Source organism: Pyxicephalus adspersus, chromosome 6, assembly GCF_032062135.1.
Source record: "Pyxicephalus adspersus chromosome 6, UCB_Pads_2.0, whole genome shotgun sequence".
Taxonomy (NCBI): domain Eukaryota; kingdom Metazoa; phylum Chordata; class Amphibia; order Anura; family Pyxicephalidae; genus Pyxicephalus; species Pyxicephalus adspersus.
In genome coordinates this window covers 55,853,516-55,872,976 of record NC_092863.1, presented here as the reverse complement: position 1 = coordinate 55,872,976, position 19,461 = coordinate 55,853,516, and the positions used below count along the sequence as shown (strand labels likewise).

At 37.1% G+C, this 19,461-nt stretch overlaps 1 protein-coding gene across 6 annotated transcripts in view; it reads left to right on the top strand.

Moving 5' to 3' along the window:
* The window catches only part of CAMKK2 (calcium/calmodulin dependent protein kinase kinase 2), a 57,832-nt gene that overhangs the window by 20,504 nt on the left and 17,867 nt on the right, over window positions 1-19,461 (top strand). For all 6 annotated transcript variants that reach the window (XM_072415900.1, XM_072415896.1, XM_072415898.1 and 3 more), the window contains exons 2-8: window positions 1,693-2,260; window positions 3,123-3,170; window positions 5,303-5,356; window positions 7,620-7,671; window positions 8,612-8,742; window positions 15,638-15,674; window positions 17,283-17,304. In XM_072415900.1, the coding sequence (XP_072272001.1) occupies window positions 1,742-2,260; window positions 3,123-3,170; window positions 5,303-5,356; window positions 7,620-7,671; window positions 8,612-8,742; window positions 15,638-15,674; window positions 17,283-17,304 (863 nt within the window). In that variant the 5' untranslated portion in view covers window positions 1,693-1,741. The remainder of the gene's footprint in view (window positions 1-1,692; window positions 2,261-3,122; window positions 3,171-5,302; window positions 5,357-7,619; window positions 7,672-8,611; window positions 8,743-15,637; window positions 15,675-17,282; window positions 17,305-19,461) is intronic.

Here is a 19,461-nt window from a genome sequence, read left to right as displayed (position 1 = left end):
TCAGCTTCATCAGTTCTGCTGTTGACAAATGCCCTTCTAAACTTGGCCTAAATTCTAAGAATAGCACCTAGGCCAAAATTCTTCATAGTAACTTATGATTTTTGATGTACAGTATTCTGATTTCACACTGACCTTTTAGTTTAGTACAGCTATGAGCTTCAATGGCCTCTCTGCGTACAAACTGAATTAATTGAATGGGTTTGATAAGTATAGTTTTGGCAAAGCCAAAACATTGCACCAATTGTTCAGTCAAATTGTATAATATTTGGCCAGCACAGATAACAGACGTGACTCCCTCATGGTTGTTTAGCAGAAGGTTTGTTACAAGAATACCAGAGTTTGGTTGTTACTGTTTTAAATGATTGGTAGTTTTCGTACCAATGAATTATCATTGTGATTTCCAGGTAAACCAAGGAGATGATCTTACTTTTAGAACATACTCAGATGTAAGCAGGTAAAAAGCACAATATATATATTGTGCTCGTGAGTCTGGAGTTATTCCTTAACATCAGCAGCACACAAAATACACTGGAAATTCCCTTTAGCTTGTGATTTCCTGTTACACTGATATCTGTACTTCCTATGATAAGCTTCTGGACCAGCCCACAAAAACGTCTTTCTCAGCTTTTAGATCTAATTTATCAAACATTGTTAAATGGATAACACGTATATTACTTTCACACACAGTCTGATGAATTGTAATAAATATATATATATATACAAAAACATGATAACGGTTTTATTTCTCCTGCACAAGCAGTATTATTTCTATTGGTCCAAACATAAGAAAAAAATAATTTGTTTATTAAAATTTAAATATAAGAACATTTTAGGTACTTTGTATCTTGTAAAAAAAAATTCAAAATTAAAGTTCCGCTTTAATCCTCAAATGGATTAATAGGATCCCCTCTGTAGTTCTCTTGGATCAGTTGCTGAAAAAGACTACTTTACACTCAGTGGGTACTGATAATATTGTTCTTCATAATCTGATTATTTAATGTGTAACACAATTTCAGCATTGTAAAAGCGATTGGTATTTAAACATTAAGTCGTTCTTAGCACAATGCACTACTGGTAAATAGTGAGATTAGCTGAACCACCCTATAAAGCAGGCAATAGCTTCTTCTGAATGGCTGGATTGCCTAATGTCAAAGCAGGCCTTTACATAGTTATGTGTCTTTGCTTCCTGCTGCCCAAACTGATTGATTATTGATCTGTGTTCTCATGGAAACATATATAAAATAACTATGAACAGTTGGTTTAAAAAGAGCATGTGCATGTCAAATGAAGACAGGGTGTTCCAGAATCTAATTGTTTAAAAGCAAGTGATGAGCAGAAACCCTTGTGTATAAGTTTTTTTACCAATGACAGCAGATGGTTGACTTCACAGATTGTTATAATACATCCTTGGCCATTGTCCAGAAATCATTAAATGTTTTGGTCATATTTTTCTTGTACTTTCCAAATGTATGCTGCAGTTTTTGCCAAAATTATTCAAGTCATTCACCTGTGGTCTTGCCCTGTCCCAGAAATTATATATAGGATAAAAACATTGACAATTCACAATAAACACAGTGTCCCTGTCACAGTGGATATTTGCCATTCCAGTTTATTTCTCAGTTTTCACTATCCTGTGGTGCCCACATTTACAGTAATATTTAATGTAATCATTCTTGTATTTAATTTTTACAGGTTCCAATGGGAGCACATTAAGCAAGTGCATGAAGCTGGGTCATACACCATGTCATCATGCGTGTCCAAGAGGACTTCTTCTGAGAGGTCCATACTTCAAGATGACCATGAAACGACAAATCAGCCTCACATTGTTTGTAGCTTTTCAGCACTGAGTTTAGACCTAGGAATGGAATCCGTTATTGTGGTTACAGAATATGATTCCAACATATCTGAGAGGGAGCATGGCCAGAATGGACAGACAGACCACCAAGATGTGCTCAAAGAGTGCTGTAGAGAAGAACCAGATATTCATAGACTTACTGAAAGTGGATGTATGAAAGGTGACATTGAAGGGCTTCCAAAGGACAGTAAAGACCAGAGAGCAAAACTTAACATGACCAATAGAAAACTTTCACTTCAAGAACGTTCTCCATCTGCTCAGTCTCCAACTGATAACTTAGGCATGAATGGACGATATATTTACCCATCTCTTCCATATTCTCCTGTAACGTCACCACAGTCTTCTCCACGTTTGCCACGGAGACCGACCATAGAGTCTCACCGTGTTAACATTACGGGTTTCCAGGTAGGACATTTAGAAATAATTTTTTATAAATCAACAAGTTAACAAACAATTACAAAAACACCTATATCAATAAACATATAAATATGTAAATTATTGCCCATGGTGACCAGCATTTCATTTTACACTTTCGTGCATCCAATGAATACAGTTCTTCAAAACTTTTATACTTCAGTATCTGTCGGGGGCCGATTTCTCGTAGGCTTTAATGGGCATACCAAACATTGCAGTCAAAACCTCTGGTTTAGGGATGGATCTGGTCATGCTCATTGGGAAGTTTTAAAAGTGGTTAAAAATAGGTAACAAAAAGCAAATTTTTATTTTGGTTTGTGGCCCCCTTTTGGTGGTGGGTTCCTTCTTAAATGAAATGTAGAATATGCTGGTCACTAGGACAAAGCAGCACAAGCAGCAACAAAAATGTTTTTAGTCATTTCATCATTTCTCCACAATACTAAATACGTGTTTATGTTTTTATTTCTCTCTATTCTTTGCTGGAGTGATTTATCATCATTTTCAGTTCTAGGTGAATTGTTCCAAGTGAATTCTGCCCAGTAGTAAGACAGATTTCATAAAAACTTGACAAAAGCTCTAACCCTTCCCTGCTCTTTTCAAATCCGAAAAAATGTTTTGGCTGATTTTGGCTTAACTTTTAAGTTTTCCACACTTTTTTAGATTTCTATCCATTCCACATGTTTCAGCAGAGGGCATCTTTAGTTTGCAAGTGATATTTTGGCTTGATATGCATTATAGTTATATTTATGCAGTCTTGTGAATTGGGGCAATTAGTTATATATACCACAGAAAGACAAAGAATGCATTGTCATATCCCTGTGATTACCACATATTTGTATTCCTTTATTTTAAGGACTGTGTCCAGCTCAATCAATACAGGCTAAAAGATGAAATTGGAAAGGTGAGTGCATTTGTTTCTAAGTAGTGATCTGCACACACTGGATCCGCCAGGACGGATCCATGAACGACGTCAGAAGAGCGCTGTACACATGTCAGATTCTCCTCCGATACCAGCCCTACAGCGATTATCAGACAAAAATCATCTGATGTGTGTACGTAGCCTAAACCTTATTTCTTTCTTAAAACACACAAAAAATCTGTAAAAATAAATATGTCACTTTCAATTTTTTCAATATTTCCCTATGTGCTGTAACTGGATGAACTAAATTTTAGAGTAATCAATGTCTTGTGTGTATTGGGAAATACATACTTTCCTTTTGGAATAAGGTGGGAAAGTACAATGTTGCTGGATAAGTAATGTATTTTCATCAAAGTTGCATATTTACCTTCTGTGAATAGAATTTATGAAATTAGTCAGTCTCTTCTTACCTGCTCCATTGAATAGGCAGCATTAAAAAGAAAATATAAAAATTAAAGATTGTAAACATTCAAATTTATTGTCATTAGAAGTGGCTTGATGGCATTCGTTTCACTTTTCTGCAAATGTTCTGTACCAAAGGAAGGTTCCAGCACTAGTGTACACCACTGTAGAACTGGAGGAGGGAAATAAATCTTTCCACCTCCCAAATTACAGCAAGTCGAATTATTTTAACTATGCCCTGCATAAATTGGTTGAGTACTTATTGAGAACCTACGGACAAAAACCAGGGCGGATTATGAACAATGTCAGGGGCCCGCTGTATACTAGGTAGGTTTTCACCAGAAACAAACAACCTATCATTTGTAGTATAGAAATAGAATTTAAAAAATGGAACACAAAATATAAAACAGTCCTCTGGCAAACTAGGGATTCCAAGGTACAGCACTCCCTCCTTCCCACTTCCAATTTATACCCAAGCTAAGGAAAGCTAGGGGGACATTTAGTAAAAAAAAATTAGACACTATTTTAGCTAACTAATCTTTTTCACTCCTGTCTAGTTTTAATGAATTTCTTTATCCCCTTTCCTCATTTGGCATTTATCTTTGCTGATTTTTTCATGTGTAAACTTTTATTATTCACTTCATTTTTCTAGCACAAAATTAGGAAGGTGCAAATTTCTCATGTCCTAAATGGGAAAAAAATCTCCTCACAAGAGAAGATCAGCTTTAACTTCTTGTAGGGGCACGAAACTTGTGTCAGGCTAAATTTGTGGCATACTACCACAAAGTCACCCATTGCTGTCCGTTGTGATGTTGTCACAATAAATTGTTAAATGGCACAGCACACAGAGATGTATGCAGCAGTGTGTTATAGCAACAGGCTGTACTACAAAGTCAGCACATTTAGTGGGAACATGAGACATGGTTTTTCATTAAATGTCTGATGTTCCTGTGCCATAAATGATCCCTTAATGGCACTACTTCCCTCTCTTTGGCAGCACATTAACAATACTCTGTTGCTAAAGTACATATATATTTATGATCTAGGTGGATCACTAGTAACATTTCCTTTTAATCAACTAATCTTGTTGTCATAGGTGTGTGTATTTGTGAATAATCACACCCGTAAAGCAAAGACAAGCCATTAGCTGCAATGAAATCTAATGAAAACAAACTGTCACAGAAGAAGCAAATCAGATAAAAATTTTAAAAGTTTTTTTTTGTTTGTTGTGGGGTAACTTGATCATTTGGTGAGATAGCCCAAACTTTAATGACCATTATCAGTCAATAAGATGTATTTATTGTGTGGCTTTTTAAGGGAAAATATCAAACTTGTTTGTAGGTCAACAACACTTTAATAATGAAAACCTGTGTTGAGAGAGGAGGCTGCCAATGATGACCTTGTTTTGGGTTCCTGGCTTTCTCTGGCTTCAATATTTTTGAGTCAGAGACTTTAAACAGACATTTAGAAAATTAAGTTAAAAGCAGGGAGGTACTGTATGCAAACAAACCTGCCAAGGGCCCTTTTCAAGTCTTCATGTTATGGCAATGTGTTTGTGCCTTAAGGTGCGTTACCAGCCCAATAACAAAGAATGCATGTTTGTGCCCTGAATGCACAAAATACACAGTGTGAAAGTGCTCTGGAGATTTTATTGAAACATTTTTTGTTCATTATGATCAGTTTAGTAAGATTTTCTGTTTTTATATTTACAGGGCTCCTACGGAGTGGTAAAGCTGGCATATAATGAAGATGACAACACATACTATGTGAGCAATTATCCATCTATGAATTTTACCTAGCTAGCGATAGGCAGCCAATTACTCTGCACAATATTTTTGTATAAGTATACTCAACTGTGGACACATTTGTTGTCATCCCTAATCTCATTGAACAAAAGTTCTGTGCCTCCTGATAAGTTCATGTAGTTACCGGGTTACATATTAGATAGCGACTGTAGGTTTGTTCTTAAGTAGATTTTGTATGTAAGTCGGAACAGGTACATTATTTTAATAAATGGAATTAGGACAGATGTTTGTCTCAACATATTATTCGGCAGCTTGGTGTCAGTTAAGCTGCGTACACATGTGCAATTTTTGTCGTTCGAAAGGATCTTTCACCATCCTTTTCAACGACAAAGGACCACACGATGCATGAACGGTGCTGTACAAGAATCCAAGGACCACTAAGCTGAACTACGTACATAGTCACGATCCATCAGTGTCTGATCACACCCCCTTTCTCTAGTGGCAGTGAGCTCAACAGGATACCTAAGTTGAATCCTCTGTTAAAAGAAAGAAATATAATTTATTTAAAAAAAACCAGACTTGAGTTTGCTAAATTCATACCACATTGCTTCTAGGGAAATTCCCAATAGACAAATTAGACAAAACTGGAGCTTTTTTGTCAAGTCATATCAGCTGTATGTCCATAGACATAGAAAAGAACAGCATATATTCTGTGAAACATGTAGAAGGCTTAGTTATATATTGGTGCTGCTTTGCTGCATCTGGTAAACCTTGAGGCTGTACCGGAAACAATGAAATAACTATCAAAACCTGGAATGAAACATACTGCTCAGTTTCAGAAAACTTTGACTGAGGTTGCAGGTGAGGAATACGCCAACAAAATAATCAATAAAACTCACAGCTAAAAGCTAGAAACACAACATAAGACAACATGAAATTTGACTTTCCTGATTCATGAGCCTTGATTTGAAACTTATCAAACATTTATGGAAATAACTGAAACCTGCAGTCTGGACAAATGGAGCACAACTAGGGCAGTTTGCTCAGAGTGTGCCAAACTACCTGATGACAGGTCCAGAAGTCACATTGCGAGCTACAAGAATCACTTGTTTGCCATCCAAAGGTTGTGCAACAAAATATTAGGTTAAGGATGTCATCATTTTTGTCCATGCCATTTTATTTCTGTTATCTCTAGGCTCTAAAGAGATTTCTAGTTAGTTTGTAGACAATTGTGGGCTTTCATGAACGGGTACCAACAAATTTGTCCACATTTGCATAGTCATAACCTCACAAACATTACATTTCCAATTTTTTTTTAGGTACCCTGGCTTACAAATTAAATAATGGTAACATTTACTCTTTGACCTCAAGCTTAAGGGCCCAGGGCTACTTAAAGTTATATTTGTAATTTTTCTCTATTTGTTCATTTCTCATAGCAAACTTTTGTTGGCAGCTGCTTGAATCTGCTCATTTGACCATTTTTTTTACCTTATACAGGCATATAATATTTTTTTATGTCTGTTTTTGTATTATAGATTAAAGTATATATAAGCTAAAACGTTTCCTTTTTTTAATTTGGATAAAGTATAGAATAGGTAAAGCCATTTTTTTTATGGGGCCTGGTTTATTAAAGCTCTCCAAGGCTGGAGAGGATACACTTTCATCAGTTAAGCTGATGCCGATCCAGCAAACCTGGAATGAATCTGGTCCAGGATTCAAAACATTTGCTAGCAAATAGCAAATGACTTCAAAGAAATCCATTCCAGGTTTTCTGGATCACCCAGCTTCCCTAATGAAAATGTATTTTCCCAAGCCCTTTTTAAATCAGGTACATTGTGTCCAATTAAGGAGATTTTGCTTTGTGTATACTCCAAACACAGTAGGAAGAAAGAGAAAATTTCACCAAAGTTTGGAAAATCCATTTGTAGGCAGTTTTCCCCTTAAAAAGTGTCACTTACAAGAAGAGAGATGTTCTATCTGTTCCTGGTTTTATAACAAGTGACATATAGGGTTACTACTTTTTATTCAGGTGAAAGGCAGAAAAAAAAACCTAGTACACTAGGTTTTATTAGTCCATTCGAATTCACAATGGGCAATAACACACATGATTTATTTAATGCTTCACAGTGGACAGCTGTGAACAGGTCCTAAAGTTAGAGTAACCTAAAAAAAGAATGTCGTTTATCACATGTGTGATTTTTTTCAAATTCTTTTTTATTATGCGTTTCATTATACTATAATAATTTTGGAATTTCTTACTTTCCTGTCATTTTTAATATTATAGGCAATGAAGGTTCTTTCTAAGAAGAAGTTAATGAGGCAAGCTGGATTTCCACGTGAGTTTTCAGATGCCACACAGTTTTGGAACTTGTAATTTTACTGGCTGCCTTCTTGTTTGTAATGGAAAGACAGAGACAATAATTAGCATCATCATACACAGAACCGCACTGAAACTCAGGCATTCATGGGTAGTATTAGTGTTGGATAAATCGCACATAATTGCTGAATTGCCAAATAGTTCCTTGTTCAGACCTTTATGCTAAAAAGCATTAATGCACTGTAATAGATGCTTTAAGTAGCTCTCTGCATGTTGCACATCAAGGGTTTATTTTCAGTCTATTTGCATAATTAATATTATCAGCAGATGGTAGTTGAGTGCATTAGGCGATTAGCACCAAGTAGTTTTATACACAAGGCTGCCTTAACACATGTATGAGGATCCTATGCAGCTTTTGGGTTTGAACACTTCTGCTGCATCCAAGAGTGCTGTAAGGTATCATCTAACATTGCAGAATATGCTTTAGGCATCTTGTGCATTTTGTGTGTTTGCAGAACTGTGCTGACACAGGAACATTTTTTATCATAGAGAGGAACACTGCTTGCTCACAGCCCAAGCCATCTGTCAAACCTGGCGTGTGATTGCAGATTTGAGGACTGTGGTATGTTGTGCTTGTGTTAAGGCAGCAGCTATCACCAGGGTTATACTAGTTATCTGACTACTATCCATTGTCTAGGGACCTACAGTTTCCAAAATACGAGTTCCCATAGATTTGCAAAAGTCAGAATGTCCACTAATAATATACCTGTAAAATCCCCAGCAGTCACAGCTATGACTAGAAGAAAAATGAATTCCCTGAGCAGGTCATCTGTGTTTCCTGTATGCATGTCTTGGTTTCATTTTAGTGATGACTGAAGTATATGAATAAGGCAATCAACTATTGCATTTTTCATTACCGATGCTTTCTTTCTCTTAGTCCTCACCTGTTCACATTTCAGGTCGTCCACCTCCCAGAGGAGCAAAAACACCCAATGACAGCTCTCATATCAAAGGTCCTATTGAGAGAGTTTACCAGGAAATAGCTATTTTGAAGAAGCTGGACCATCCAAATGTTGTCAAGTTGGTTGAGGTAATTTTTTCCTGTAGTCCAGCCATTATAAGCTATTGTGCCAAGACATGCATCATGTCTTGGCACAAAAAAAAAAATATAAAGTAAATCTTAAATACCAATTTTCTGTTTGATGCTTTTTAAAAAGCTGTTCTGAAAAATATCTGATGATCCTGCCACAACTAAGTTTCCAGTTTACTGTTTGCTCTGACAACACAATGCTTTTCCTGCACTAAACTTGAAGCCCCTATGTCTTAGGAAAGGGCTTTTGAAATATTCAATACCTTGGGAACTTGCCTATATTATTAAGAACTAACTTTGGCACTTTCTCCTAGAAGCTGCCCCTATGAACGGCCTGGTGATGACTTTGGAGTGAGCTATATTACCTTTCTAAAGATTTGTAACTAATAATTTATACAAAATGTAAACGGTACTATAAATTCTTTGACACAAAAGGAGGTTTACATTGTATTTGTATGTAGCTGAAGTGAAAATTCAGCATTATGAACTTGATTGACAGCCTAGCTAATCCTTGCATAAATTAAGACCATCAGCTTTAAAATTTCTATGGAATTTAGTACAGTGAACCGTGAAACAACAACTTGACCGATACATGTGTATCTTTATTAAAAGCGTAGCTTGTTGCCCCTGCAGCACTAAGAGGCTTTTGGGGTAATTATGAATGCTTTGCCTCAGGCTGGACCTAAAAACGAACATACATTTTTAACTAGAACCACCATATTGATTTTAGTCAGTAAGGAACGTAACATTCTGGGTGTTGGTTAAATATTGTGAATTATGGATGTACTAGGGAGAAACAGAAGTATTGTTGCTAAAACTTCCCAATGGACTTTCTTTTAGTTTAATCCATAAATAACGAAAAATTGCAGCAACCAATTAGCAGTCAACTTTTATTATGAAAACGGATTACTAAATGTAACATTATCATTGTTCCAGAGCCAGGCACTCTGGTAGGGGGAGCTCATTAAAGAGATGGAAGGAGCCATTGTGCATTTCAGATCACATGCGACTTTAGGAGGAATAACCTATCAAATAAACTGTGTTACATTTATATTTAGCAGAATGTATTCAAATAGGATTTCATCAATCTTATGAATGGTTGTGTAACATACAGGACAATGGTGATCATGGTAACACAATTGTAATGGAATGTCACAGGTTGGGAACTCCAGTGTGCGTAAAGTACCATTGCCTCTCTTTTTATGAACTGGGACTGCAATGTATATGTTGCCCCTGCAGCGCTACATGGCTTTTGGGGGTTAATTAGGAATGCTTTTGAGACTACTACTGCAGATTCTGCTCCAGTTCCCTTGGAAACATGCAAACTGGATGAGCTCTATGTAAAGTCTGAATAAGTGAAGCCTGATTATCTTGGTTTGAAAAGAGAGCTGTATATTCCCAAGTGCCCCCCTGAACATTATGAATTATACTGAGGCCATGAAATTCTCCTCACTTAGCTCTTCTTACTGGCAAAAGTGTTATGTTTATTTTAGCCTTTTAGGTAACATTATGACCTGCCATATTTGCAAATTGATCTAGAACAGAATGTGCAGGCAGCATGTTTTGTAATGTTTATCAGCACAGAACCCAGTGTTCACATTCTAAATCCAGTATGGCCTTACCTTCCTCTAGAGTGACCTCTATAACAGGCCAGCTGTTAATACTCTGTAGCACATTGAAAGGTGAAAGCTAGGGCTGAACTCCATGCCAGTATAAAAGATACAAGTTAGTGCAGTTTTGTATTTATTAGGCATCATAAGTAAATACATTTGTCTTAGTATCTGGCTCTCACATCTATATTAAGCAGAACTCAGATAAGTGGAGGGAAGGGTAAAACTGGTCGCCAGTTCCGCGGCAATGCTTTAACAGAAGGCAAGAGATGATCATTCTCCACTCACAGGCTAGGGAAAGGACAAGTGTAAGTGTTTTACTATAGCAAAGAAAAAAAAATCAGATCTCAGACAATAGACATTACTGTGCTCACTGGCTGGTAAGGTGTTAGAGTAGTGGGGAAGAGACTGAAAAATGGACCAAATATTTGGGTCACAATAACGCCTTGTTCACACTGTTTCAGTTGCATTAAAGCATTACTGTCTTTGAATTGGCAAAGAACTGCAATAGACCTTTTAGCTCCCCTACACCTTTTTAATACAGTGTACTATATATTAGTGATAGGTTACAATGCATAGACGATTCATTTCTCTGCACTGTTGCATGGTAAAATGCACATTGACAGCATTCCATCTTTCAGGCAAAGCATGTGTCATCTTCCACCTTATCATGCTGTCAGATTTCAAAGCATTACAAACAAGTGGGGTGAGTGAATCTGGGACTTTGGGACATGCTTACTGATTATAATGGAGAGGTAAAAAAAAAAACAGCACAATCTGCAGGAGGACCCAGTCCCAGACCCTCTCATCCCGCTTGTCCTATTTTTATTTTTTTTTTTTTTTTAATAATACCGGCCCAACATAAATCGACCATACAGTTGTGTTCAGAGTAATATCAGTGTGTTAAAAAAGTGAATAAAGCTCAAAATCATTGTAATAACTGTTACATGAAAATGTATTCCTTTAAAAATTTAGACGATTGCTGCATAAACTGAAAAAAAATGTTTCAAGATTTTGCTTTCGTTTGAATCACTGAACTGATATATAGTTAGATATTTTGTTTCTGGGAATTGCTGCACATCTGTGTTGCATGGATGCCAACCTCTGGCACCTGTGAACAGGTATTCCAGCCCAGGATGATTGGACTACATTTCACGATTCTTCTGCATTTCTTGGATTTGCCCCAGGAACAGCATTTATTTCCCTTACAAGTTTTCTATTGGAGTAAGGTCCGGGGATTGGGTTGACCACTCCATAACGTCAATTTTATGCTAAACACAATTGTATATGAAAATGTCTGTTGCTGCTTACTATATTTCACATCACTACGAATCTTTTTCAGGGTAAGGATAATTCACTCTTGCATAAATATTTCTAATAATGGTTACATTCAGCACACAATTTAGCATGTGTCAGCCACTTCTCACACGACTAAAAAAAGTCTGATATGTAACATTCTGAGACTAAGATACGGTACATACTGCAGAGTGATAATACAATAAACAAATGATTGCAAAGAAAACTCCATGAACAGCCTGTCCTAGTATAATATATTGTGAATGGCTTAGGTAAAATTAGGGCTTTTTTTGTAAAAGGGAATCAGACACTCACTCAAACGTCCCCTCTTGGGAATCTTCCAGGTTCATGTGTTTCAATGGCAGTAATTGATTTTCACCACGGAATGTCTGAGTGCGAGTCAGTTTCCCTGTTTTATAAATAGAGCCCCTAAAGTGTAAAACTGGACAAAACTTTTTTTTTTGGTCTAGAATATTTTAGAGAAGAGTTCAAACTACTGTGATATTTTTGATTTTCTGTCTTTGTATCATTAGGAAAATTGCCATTCCCTTCCTGCACTGTAGAAGCAACAGGAAGAAAAAAAGAAAAAAATGATAGGAAATTCCTCCTTTACAATTCTTCCTGCAGCAGGGGTCCCCAGGTGCAGGTGTGAAAGATTTCATCTCACCTCTTGTTCTTTCCCAGTACCAGCAGTCATAATTGGTAGTGATTGTATTAATAGTAGTAAGGGTGTGATGAGTCTTTCCAATGAGAAACAGCCTGACAAAGTGGCTACTCCACCCATCTAAAACATAAAAAAATACATTTTCCCTAAAGTTATACTTTAACTTTGTAACTTCCAGTAAATCTTTATTAAACAAACTGTGTTAAAGCTGAACTCTACTATTTTAAATGCAAGAAATGTACGTACTGAAACCTTCCTTTGCAGAAATCAATGCAACTCTGCATTGACTAATACATTGTTAAATGTATTTTTGCTTTAAATGCGAGCAGTGTAGGTAAATGAAAGTGACCTGGTACCAGACTCCTTTAGTCCCTGTAAAGGCAACTTGGAGTTTAAGTTGCAGAAGAAAGAGCAAATTAATACACGTGCCGATGCGTATGCTGACAGAAGTACTGTATAAAGTGACCAGCTCATCAAAGGAAAGCATGAGATCTGAGCTCATCACAGTGCTGCTCCTGCTTTCAGCAGTCACAAATAGGGGAGAGTCCAGGACAATCGGAGAAAAGAAAAGTGGTTTGAATATTACTGACCATTAGGCAAGACCAATGGCATCTTGTGGCATAAAAGAAGTACTGCAAGGAGGAGCTCTGAACTGAAAAAAATGTTGCCATAAAGTTTTTTTTTATTCTATTGTTTAATTGTTTGATTTATTTGATCTAGCATAATAACATCCTAAAAAGGGCATACTTGAAGTTAGCTTTTTCTTTCTGGGACATTTAGTAACGCACTCAAAGGTTATATACTTGCATTGTCTTACAGCCTGTTTTAAATGCTCATATTAGAACATGAACTTACTTTTTCTGACCTAAAACCAATCCAAAAGTAGAAGGCACAATAAAGGAAAAGGGCTATGGTCAGATAGGCGGTGAGTTTGTAGGACAGATGCTGCTTCTTCACACTCATGCCTACTACATTTAGCTTCTCACCTGCGGCAGTGAACAGTTGAGAATTACCTGCTGTAAAATTAATGCTAGTTCATTTATTACCAGGACGGGTAAGGATAGCTAAGCAGCTGGCAAAGTGGCAGTCACAGTAACTGCTGTGCTCATTGACAGCCTGAAGCCCTTACACCAGGGGTTTCCCAACTTTTTGCGAAGAGGGCCAGATTTAGTGAGGTGAAAATGTGTGGGGGCCAACCACTAACCAAGGTTAGTGTAGGCGTGGTCTGTTTGGGTCCCGCACAGCACACGCCCACCAGGGTGACATGAAGGTTTCCCTGTACACGGAGTCCTGTGTCAGTGCTGGCTCTGTGCAGAGCATGTTCTTGGAATCAGAGTGGGCATGGTCTGTGCGGGTCCCGCACAGCACATGCTTACTATAATGACATAGGGGATTCCCTGTGCACACATGGGGACTCCCGTCCTGCAGAAAATGCCCGCCTAGTAGTGGGCCGATGATTGCAAGGCAGTTAATCAACTCGAATGAAATATAAAATAGCTTTTTTGTACGCGTGTTTTTTATACTGTGGTCAACAGTGCTAGCGGGCTGCATATTATTGATTTTATGACAGAGGCTGTGGGCTGTGGAAATATGAACACTCAGGCCAGACTTGCCTGCCTTACACATTAGTCTTTGGTCTCCTGTCCTGGTCTAATACCAGGTTAAGCATTTGTGTACAGATCCCTGGGATCAGTAGTTAAAATTACCTAGTGGTAGCTGTATAAATCCAATATACTGATATGATTTACAGCGAGGGAAAGAAGTATTTGATCCCCTGATGATTTTGTACGTTTGCCCTCTGACAAAAAAATGACCAGTCTATAATTGTAATGGTAGGTTTATTGTAGCTGTGAGAAACAGAATTACAACAAAAGAACCCTCAAAAACCCAGTGCTCAAAAGTCAGAGCTTGATGTGCATTGTAATGAGTGAAATAAGTATTTGATCCCTTATCAACCAAGCAAGATTTCAGGCTCCCAGGTGTCTTCACTGTATGCAGGTAATGATCTGAGATTAGGAGCATGGGAATGGGAATGCTCCTAATCCAAGCTTGGTAATGTACCTGTATAAAAGATACCTGTCCAAAGAAGCAATCAATCAATCTATCATATTCCCAACTAGCCACCATGGCCAAGACCAAAGAGCTGTCCAAGGATGTCAGGGACAAGATTGTAGACCTACACAAGGCTACACTGGGCTACAAGACTATCGCCAAGCAGCTTGGTGAGGAGGTGACAAAAGTTGGTGCGATAATTTGCAAATGGAAGAAACACAAAATAAATGTCAATCTCTCTGGTCTGGGACTACATGCAAGATCTTCACTCGTAGAGTTGCAATGATCATTAGAACGGTGACCAAGCTACTCAGAACTAGATAGGGGGAACTTGTCAATGATCTCAGGGCAGCTGGGACCATAGTCACCAAGAAAACAATTGGTAACACACTGCGCCGTGAAAGCCTGAAATCTTGCAGAGCCCGCAAAGGTCCCCCTGCTCAAGACAGCACATGTACAGGCCCACACCATAAGGTGAACACATTATGCTTTGGGGTGTTTTTCTGCTAAGGGGACAGGGCACCTTCACCGCGGTGAAGGGACAATGGACAGGTCCATGTACAGTCAAATCTTGGGTGAACACCTCCTTCCCTCAGTCAGGGCATTGAAAATGGGTTGTGGATGGGTATTCTAGCATGACAATGACCCAAAACACACGGCCAAGGCAACAAAGGCGTGGCTCAAGAAGAAGCCCATGAAGGTCCTAGAGTGGCCAAGCCAGTCTCCAGACCTTAATTCCATAGAAAATCTGTGGAGGGAGTTGAAGGTTCGAGTTGTCAAACATCAGCCTCAAAACCTTACTGACTTGGAGAGGATCTGCAAAGTGGAGTGGGACAAAATCCTTCCTGAGATTTGTGCAAACCTGGTGCCCAACTACAAGAAACGGCTGACCTCTGTGATTGCCAACAAGGGGTTTGCCACCAAGTACTAAGTCATCTTTGACGAAGGGATCAAATACTTATTTCACTAATTACAATGCACATCAAGCTCTGTTTTTTGAGCACTGGGTTTTTGAGGGTTCTTTTGTTGTTATTCTGTCTCTCACACCTACAATAAACCTACCACTACAATTATAGACTGGTCATTTCTTTGTCAGAGGGCAAACATACAAAATCAGCAGGGGATCAAATACTTCTTTCCCTCACTGTACCCTCACATATTCACAAGCTAAAAAGTAATATTGTGTTTGGTATAGATATAGAATGCTGCATAAAGCTTGTTCTTTTTCTCATCCCCTGCAGCTGTCTCATCTTTCTTTCTCTTATGTTGCTAGGTACTGGATGACCCCAGTGAGGACCATCTGTACATGGGTAATGAAACTTTTCTTTTACTTTGCCTGTAATGCAGCCTTTGCATTAAAATATAGAATTCTGTTTTCTACAGAACACATGGACATGACATGTCTGATCCACTTCTGGTGGTTTCATAAGTACCTAAATTTAGGCACAAGTAAAGTAAAACTAAAAAACTTTTTCACAATGATGCATATCATGGCAACTAGTAATATTAAATAATTCAATGACTAGAGCAACCCAGGTCATAGAGAATCACTCCAGTCTGTTTATATTGATTACACAGGTAATTTATGAAGCCAGCACAGTGTATATATGTAGTCTTGGAATATGTAGGGTCAGTGAAATTGAGCACTGTTATTTATCCTGCTTATCAAGCCTGTTAGTAGAAGATGTTTTCAACGTTTCTCCAGTATTGCATTTTAATGATGGCACTCAGTTCCTTTATAAACCAATGACAGGAGAGCAGATGTGACAATAATTGGAACATGACTGCACATAGCAATTTACTATTAAGGACATGGTGAGAGCCACTGGAACCTATCTATAAGAACCAAGCACTACTCGTCTACAAACTTGTCAAATGACCTTACAAAGTTTCCAATTTTAACCCCTTGCTACAGTGAAAATACCTTGACCGATAAAATGACACACTGATTTAGTTCTACTCGGTTTTGGGAAAACTAATCATATAAATACAGCTTGTTTATGAAAGTCTAAACCTGTCAGACATGGGAATTAGTTGAATATTCTGCTTGTTGCGTCATTGATATGCAAAAACCTGCATGAAAAGGCCTTTAAATGGCAAACATGGGAAGGAAGGAAGCAATGACTTTCTTTATAACGTAAATTATATTTAACTGAATTTTATTATCAGCCAAAACACACCCAAAACCCACTACATTTTAAACACATAATAATACAAAAAGGCATGAATCTGTAACAGCTACAAATCTCTGAATAAAATCTTAAAAGGAAAGGGAAATGTTACATACAGAAACCAAAACTTAGATGTTAGTAATTAGGCTTGCTTGTATGTGATGTACGGTTATCCTAATGGCAAAATATTATCAAGCCTCTATTTTACCAAACTTGAGATATTCATATTTAGTATATAATGAAAAAGCACATAACCAGAAGAAACCTCGGGAGAAAACTACTTGTTAAAATATATCTCTAGTCAAAACATGAATACAGTGAATAACAAATGCTAAACAGGAAAAAAGCTGTAGTTTTCTCTACCTACACAGCAGATTTTAGCATTAGAGTTTGACTAAGAAATTGGCCAAAATCAGTCAATCCTCAGAACAATGTTCTCTGCTGGCAGGAGCACTATTGGGTTTTTGTATCTCTAGCTTACAAACAGTACTAATATCCCATGAGCTATAGTTCAAAAAAAGTGTATTCAGGGGTTCCCAGAGATGTTTCCTCACTGGTAAAATGAGGATAAAGTTGTGTTTAATAAAGCAATAATATATTAAATCAGCTGTTGTTAGGTTTTTGCAATTTGTGCTTATTTATTATTATTATTATTATTATGCTTATTCATATTTATGCTTATTTATTAGATATCATCCTTCTTTACTAAAAATATTATTAATTAGTGTTTCTGTTTTTGCTTTTCAGTGTTTGAACTAGTGAAACGAGGGTAAGTACAGATAGTAAAATTTCACAGTTAAATGTTATTATTTGAGTTAATAAACTATTTTATATTGCCATAAATTGTTAATTACCATAATGTCATAAACAAAACATTCCCAGTAAATCATGGTTTAGCACTGGTTTATCTGACTAAAACATGAGACGGACCACTCCGATAATACGATGTCACTGGGATAAGTACAATTAATGTTAGGCTATTAAAGTCTGCAAATGTTTTCAATTGCTGCAATGAGACTAATAACTAATCATGTAAAAAGCAGACGGGTGCTCCACTTTCTGGTTAAAAAAAAATCCCAAATATGAATATTAAATATTTATAAATGTTCCTAGTTTTCCTGAAAAAAAAAATCAGTTGTTCGACCTGATTGCTAAGATATGGGCTCTGAAGTATACATTGAGCACTCACAGTAAGCATGACTGTGAGTGCTCAATGTATACTTCAGATACATGACTGTATGTATTTTCATGACTGTGGGCTTCGACCAGTGCGAATAGAAGGTACTGAGGAATATGTTAATACAGTAAGTAAATGTATAGTGTATATGTGTACAGTAATGTATGAACAGGAACAGATCACATTTTTTTGTGATTTGCCATGTATCTAAGTATCATTTATTGTTTTACGGGCATTACGGGCTGGAAAGGAGCAAAGCAGAGGACTTCTGTTTGCCTCTAGGTGGGTTTATCAGACAGGAAATCAGTTCTGAAGAGATTTATATAGTTGGTGTTACCTGTATTACTTTATTGTAGGTCAGTTTGTGTTGTAACACTGTTGTCCAGTAGTTTATTAGTCTGGTCTACAAGTGGTATGTATGAATATGGTGAATACATAATGGGCATACCTGTATTATTCACTTGTTTCCCTTGGAAATATCTTTTGCATACCACATATTTTGTAAACTAACAAAACTGTCTTTTGTGCATATTGAAGTGCGTATGCAAAAATACTCTTCCAGACTATGAAATAATTATTTCCTGTTTTCATTGTGTATTGGGTGGCACTGCATAGTGCATAGAAATCTTCTCTAAACATGCTTACCATGAATGTTAGAGGTTAAATTCTTTCTCAGCCTACAGTGTTGTGAGACAAAATCCCCCAAAATAATACTATTGTTATATAAAACCATTGTTTTCATGTATTTTTCAAACCTGATTTTTATAGAACAGAACAATCAGGCCTATTGGGAAATGTCATAGCATTCCTGACATATAATATGTACCAGCTATGACTTAGATGTAAGCACTTTGGGCTAGGCCATACATAAATGTATTTTTTATTGAAACTCTAGCCCTGATTCACAGAAATGCTCAGAGATATTTTCCTGACAGCGATTCTGGATAATACCAGAATTACCAGATTGCCAGTCTGGGCCCAGCAACCCTCTAATAGGGCTCCTGTTTGGGGCCGGTTAGGAAATCTGGGGATTAATAAACCTCTTTAAGTGCTCCTAGGTTTCGCATGTCATTTTTAGAATAAGAAGATGAGGATGCGTGCAGATCACCAGAGATTTTCCACTTATAAAACTATTATGTGGATTGCAGCCATAAAACAGAAGAGCTGCATTCAGTGTTGTGAGCTATGTGGTGAATGTGCTGCATCCTTCACTTGCACCCATTACAGCTGTCACCAGGTCCGTCTGTTTAGTTAGTGGTGACTGTTACCATGACAACAGCACAGATAGCGGGAATAGAAAAGCTTCCTTTAACCTTTGCAGTGCCGCATTGTGCTTTATTGGTGTTTGTGTATATTACGCTAAGAAGAACAGCTGCTTCCATTAAACTGAATTACTTGTATTGAAACTCTGATGAGTACCTTTCTTTATAAGTAGCATAACTTACTGTACCAAAATACCATGGTTTAATAGCCATATAAATCCAATTTTAGTTTTATCAAGACTTTTCAGGTGCCCACCAATGAATATAACAGCAATTAAAATATTAAAATACTGATTTATTTTGTGATTCTTTAAAAACAAACAAATACAAAAAAAGTATACCAGTACATATCCAATATTGTTTACTATATCACATATACAGCACTAAATATTTCTATTTCCAATACCAAATATTTAATATATAATATTTAGCATTGGAAATAGAAATATTTAGCACTGTATATGTGATGTGTACAATATTGGATATG